A 6,000-nucleotide genomic window follows, 5' to 3' on the forward strand; every position below is an offset into this window, starting at 1 on the left:
TGATTTTATTTTATTTTTTTAACAATCATGACGTGTTAAGGGCATAACGAGTTCAGTAATTTACGTAACATCTGGCAGTTCTGCGTTTCAATATGTCTAGGTGCAAAATGCGAATTTTGACTTGAAAACTGCGATGCGAGTCTGCTGATATGACGATAGCAAATAATTAAAAACTGTTTTTATATTGTCTGTGTTCTCCAGTTTTTTTGACAGGAAGTCAGCCGTCCACGAGGCGCTGTGTGACAACATTGATACCCGCACAGCCATGGAGGAGATGAGGCAACTGGTTAGTCAGAGCAACAGCTACATCGCCAGCAAGAAAAGTGCCAAGCTGAGACCCAACCGCATGCTCATGGAAAGTATCGCCATGTATCTCACCAAAATGCTCAAGGTGAGAAGAAATCCCATTTTATTTTTTTAATCTCACACCAGTCACACTGCATCAGTGCATCCTGTTGTACTGCTATTTACTTTTGATATTGTGAAATAGTTGTTTGGTCTATGTGTTATTGTCAGATGCTCTCATAAAACATTGTCAATGTCTTCTAGATATTTGGTGCATATGAGGGATCGGAGCCCATTGGGTTTCCTGTTGGAGGACAAGGACAGAACGTTGATGTAAGATACAACCACTTTTATAATGGTTCTTTTGGAAGTGATTACGTCTCTGTTGGCATTTGAAAGCGTGACAAAATGGAGATGTTGATGATGTGCACCAATAGTCGCAGGGTAGCTAACTCAAGTTTCCCCTTAAAAATCTATTTCAAATATCAGGTCAGAAAAATATCAGGTTAGCAGTATTTCTTGTCAAGCTGCTAATTTGATAACAAATGTAGCAGTCTGTTTGCCTCAGGAATGTGTAAATCTGACTCACCTGCCATGAATTTCACCACATATAACAGAGCCTCCTGACACGTCTTGTGTGTGAAACATAATTTTGGGACCACCAAAGAATATATTTTCCCAAATATCATTGTGATGGTGTCCAAAGATTACCTGTTGGCCAGCATGGACACCACATATGTTACACATAGTGTGGGAACCAACTGTTGAGTTGTCTTCTTTAACTTCTTTACCATGCCTTTGTTTAACATGTTTTCCACCATTAATCTAAAATTAGCACAGTGGTTTAAAAGTATAAAGTATTGTACTCAAAACAGCTGTAAGTGAAGGGGTGTATGGGTGGAAAAATAAAAAGTTCTTTACCAATTAAAGTTTAACATTTGTCATCTGAAATACATACATGATGTCCAAACTGTTTTAAGAATCAAATCTTTTTAATGTTTTGTCGAAATTAATTACTGTATTCGAGGTAGTGTTAATTTTGTCAATGAAAACTAAACAAAAATAATTTCGTCATTTTTCACCGGGCTAAAACAAGACTTAGGCCAGAACTGTGCTAAAACCCTCATTAATAAACAATAACTGGGACTAAACCAGTATGCATTTTCGTCGATTAAGGAAGACGAGACGAAAATGTACTTCACGTAATAAAAACTGGACTAAAATCTATGGACATTTTAGTTCATGAACAAAAACGAGATGAATATTACATGATTTTGTAAAATCTTGTCTCTGCTAATCTGTCACGTCTGTGACACTGTCATGTGACACAGTGACACACCCCCTTTCAAATATGCAGCTAACAAATGCAACATGCGCAAACGCATGGGACAAACAGGAAGTGGATTAACGATGAAAGGTTATATAAAAAAAAAGAAGTAAATTATAGCTATAACGTAACATTAATCCAACGCATATAACATTCGAGCAATAAAGTTTATCCGACCGCTAACTAATGCTATCTAATTTACTAGCTCATAGCATGGAGCCATAGTAGCCACACAAAAAAATTATGTGAAATAGTTTTAGATTTTAGAGTAAAATGATCTGTGTTCTGACTAAAACTAGACTAAAGTGTTGACAGTTTTTGTTGACTAAAAGTAGACGAATAAAATTACGTTTTCTTGGACTAAAATGCCCGATTTATAATTGACTAAAAATGGACTAAATAAAAACGGGATGAGCTTGACTAACTGATAAAAAACCAACATGCGTGACTGAAATTGGACTAAAACTGAGACAAAATTTTAAAATGGCAGATAAAATTTAACACTAATTTGAGAATAAGCCAAATACAGTTTTTGATGTTGACTGTTTAATAAAATGATACTAATGGTCAAGAGATACTGAGATGTTTTTCTGTTGACTTTTCTAGCTGGAGAGCACAGTGATGCCTTACCTCTCGGTCCTTTCCAACTTCCGAGAGCAAGTGCGAACAATTGCCAGACAGCAGAAGGGTAAGACCTATGAAATTCTGCTCTTCTTTGATTTTGTCAGAAGGGATTCATGTACAGTTTGTATAAGTGTTTTAGTTTTTTTTGTCGTTGTTCTTTTAACTAACACTTTAAATATTTGTTTTTAACATTACCAGTAATGGAGTTGCTGCGGCTTTGTGATGATGTCCGCGATGTGACATTACCGGAGCTTGGTGTCCGACTCGAAGATCATGAAGGTAACATCCTATTGTATATCCTATGTACTGTTTACAAGTCAACTGTGTGAATGTGTATGTTAGACTATAGTTGGATTATATATATATATATATATATATATATATATATATATATATATATATATATATATATATATATATAAAAAGCACATATTGTAAGCGTATTTAGTAGAACTCAGTTGAAGTGTTGGCAAAAGGGGATGAAAATCCTGAAATGCCTTTTTTGTTTATTTGAACTCATGAGCAGAAAATTAAGGTGACAAAAATGAGATTGTAATTTGGCCATGCACAAATGCAAATATGATCTAGTCGAAGTCCTACTCAGTAACAAATCACAGTGTGGTGCGTGCAACACACAGAATGGCTTGAAGTGTGCGTGTGTGTATGTTTGTATATGTATGTATGTAGTTTGTATTGGACATAAATATTTGAAACAATTGATGAATGATTTTTTTTCTGACATTGAATGACTTCTCCGCTAAATGTCAATTTGTGTGTTTTTACCGTAACCATGTGGTGGAAAATAATGGGGGGGGGGGGTTCTTCAGAGAAGGGAAACTGGAGGAGAGATGAGCGCTATTTACAGTATTTGCACTTGTTAAATAATTGACTTTTGCCCACAAAAGATTCTTAATCTTTTTGTAAATAGGCCAAATTCAGTATTATGAAAGAGCTAATGAGCTTTAATTCTCATGCAGTCATTGCAATGTTACTTTGTTGCAGGATTACCAACTGTGATGAAACTGGTGGACAGGGACATTTTAATGAAGGAGAGGGATGAGAAGATCAAGGTAAGGAGAGGCGGCAGCAATTGAATTGCAATGCGTGCATCTAGTGAGGTTCACATACTCGCCCAGCACCTGCTGGCCTCTGCTGGCATGGACAGCCAATTTCTGCATTTGCCACCTGAATGAATGTTATACATTATTGCTTTGTCATCATTGTGAATGTATGGATGGATGTATTTAAATTACAAGACTGAAGATGTGAAGTTTGAACTGTTATGTTTACAGATAGAGGAAGAGAAGCTGAGGAAGAAAGAGGAGGCGGCCAAGAAGAAAGAAGAACAGGAGGTTAGTTTTGACCCCTTCAGCTCATTTACCGTTAATCATACTGTCATGTTTCCTCATTTGGTTGTTCCATGTTTTTTTGTTTCAGATGGCTAAGATAGCTAAAATGAAGATCCCTCCATTTGAGATGTTCCTTGCAGAAACAGACAAATATTCCAAATTTGATAAAACGGTAATACATTATCCAGGTTTTGAAAGTACATCTCCTGTCACTACTAGCAAAATTCAAGCATTTTCAAGGCTTACATGGAAACCCTATAATGAAAGCAAGCTATATGTGGCCCATTTTACCAATAATTATTATGCAAGGTTGGTGAATCAGCACATCTAATTAGCAAAACTCCAGCTGTGCATTAATTAATAAACAAAGAAGTCCCCAACGTTGTTAAAATGTCATTTTGCCATCCTGAGTCTCATATGATTGTTTCTGACACATGTACAGGTCTCGTTATGTCATTTCTCCGTCTGCCCACAGGGTTTCCCTACTCATGATGCTGAAGGGAAGGAACTCAGCAAAGGACAAGAGAAGAAACTACGCAAGCTTTTTGAAAACCAGGACAAGATACATAAGGAGTATCTTTTGAGCAGGGGCGTGCAGTCAGGGAAGGCAAAAAATTGATTGAATAAAATTCTATAAAAGTTTAGTTCTATAAATTGTGTTTTGTTTTGTTTTTCTTTTGAAGATCTTATTGGTCATTGTTCCATTGAGATTAGCAGTTTGTGTCGAGCTGCTTAATTACTAGCACATTTTCATAAGTGTGTAAATCTGGCTCTGTCAGTGCCTCACCAGCTATGAACCTCACCGCACGTCACTGCTTAAAAGCCAAAGTGGCAACTAATTGAGTTTACAAAACTGATGAGTCTACAGACTAGCAGCAGGCTACTTAATGGTCTGGGATGATTGGCTCTTCTAAATGATTGAAAGATTATTCTTTTTTTCTACAAACATGGGGGGAAATTAAAACTCTTATTTCTTGTCTCAGCTGTGAAACAGGGTTGCAGGTCCAAATCCCTACATCAATCACATGCTACATTCAGTTTTTAGCCATTATCCAATGGGGGTGTTACAATATCTGAATTGTCACGATATGATTAAGATCACGATATGAACCTCACAAGATGGTAATTATCGGAATATCGGAAAAACATGGTAATGATACTCTAAACTCATGATACTGTTTAAAAAAAAAGTGCGGTGTCATTGTCTGTATACCGCAGTTCACAATGTTGTGCTTGGCTGAAGTGGGCCAAAAGTACTTTGTTTGTTTTTTTTCTTCATGGCGATGTTGAAAAATATTTGGTGGTATGACTGATGTATGGGAGTGGTAACTGCTGCAGTGGCCCAAACCTTCCTAATTACAAATAAATAACATTAATAAACCAACCACCAGAGGGTGCTAGAACTGCACAAATGAAATACAACCTGCCTTAAAATACAACAGATGCAGTTTTAAATATCGTGACATGGTGACGACAATATATTGTTACATCTCTATTATCCAATCTGTTTTCACATCCATTCACGTTCTGAAATCCAACCCCAAAGAAGAAGCTGACACTGTCATGTTTATACTGTGCAGGCCTGTAAATCACTAATTGATGTGATACTATGCGATTTAACTCCCAGATATGAATATTCAGTTTCTAAAAGCAGATGGACATATGTATACATACACATACTTGTAGTGTTCTTGCAAACTATGGAATGACATCATGTAGATTTTTAATATGCAAACTTAGTATGGTGCCCACAGCGCGTAGGTTAGGGTCACTAAATGATTATAAATGAGTAAAATGTGTTTTTGGACACAGCAATCTAGGTATATTGATTGATTGACTACTGTGAGTGTGACAACCATATGTTTTTGTCGTAATGTAATTTTGAAGGCCCATCACTCATCAAACAAGATTCTGTGAAGAAGACTGCTCTCATCTCGGTAAATAAATACCAATGTTCTCTCAAAAAATGTATTCAAATAAAAACTGTAAAATTGTGTTTGTGTGTGTCTGTGCGTGCGTGCGTGTGTGATATGTGTGTGTGTATGTATATATATATATATATATATATATATATATATATATATATATACAGTATTTATATACAGTGGTACCTCGGAGTTTGAACATAATTTGTTCCTGCGAATTGTTCAAAGTCCGAATTGTTCAACCACTGAAACATTTTTTTCCCATAGGAAATAATGTTATTGCATTTAATCCGTTCCAAAGCTCCAAAAACAGAAAATTCTTATTTTAATTTATATTTATGTTTTTTACATTTGCAGTACAGTATTATATAAACAATACAAAATACTTTACCTTTTTTGTTGTGGTGTGATAGCATCAGTGGATGATAAATGCTATGTTAATGCTAGCTTTAGTTCAGTGCTGAGTTTGTGTATTTTACATTAGGCATAT

The 6,000-nt window shown here is 35.9% G+C and overlaps 1 protein-coding gene across 2 annotated transcripts in view; it reads left to right on the forward strand.

Moving 5' to 3' along the window:
* The window catches only part of cars1 (cysteinyl-tRNA synthetase 1), a 14,776-nt gene extending 9,197 nt beyond the window's left edge, over positions 1–5,579 (forward strand). For both annotated transcript variants that reach the window (XM_077562742.1, XM_077562741.1), the window contains 8 exons: positions 202–391; positions 550–618; positions 2,219–2,300; positions 2,435–2,515; positions 3,239–3,306; positions 3,529–3,588; positions 3,674–3,757; positions 4,061–5,579. In XM_077562742.1, coding sequence (XP_077418868.1) covers positions 202–391; positions 550–618; positions 2,219–2,300; positions 2,435–2,515; positions 3,239–3,306; positions 3,529–3,588; positions 3,674–3,757; positions 4,061–4,204 — 778 coding nt within the window. In that variant the 3' untranslated portion in view covers positions 4,205–5,579. The remainder of the gene's footprint in view (positions 1–201; positions 392–549; positions 619–2,218; positions 2,301–2,434; positions 2,516–3,238; positions 3,307–3,528; positions 3,589–3,673; positions 3,758–4,060) is intronic.
* Positions 5,580–6,000: the final 421 nt, after the last annotated feature.

This window comes from Vanacampus margaritifer, chromosome 4 (genome assembly GCF_051991255.1).
Source record: "Vanacampus margaritifer isolate UIUO_Vmar chromosome 4, RoL_Vmar_1.0, whole genome shotgun sequence".
Taxonomy (NCBI): domain Eukaryota; kingdom Metazoa; phylum Chordata; class Actinopteri; order Syngnathiformes; family Syngnathidae; genus Vanacampus; species Vanacampus margaritifer.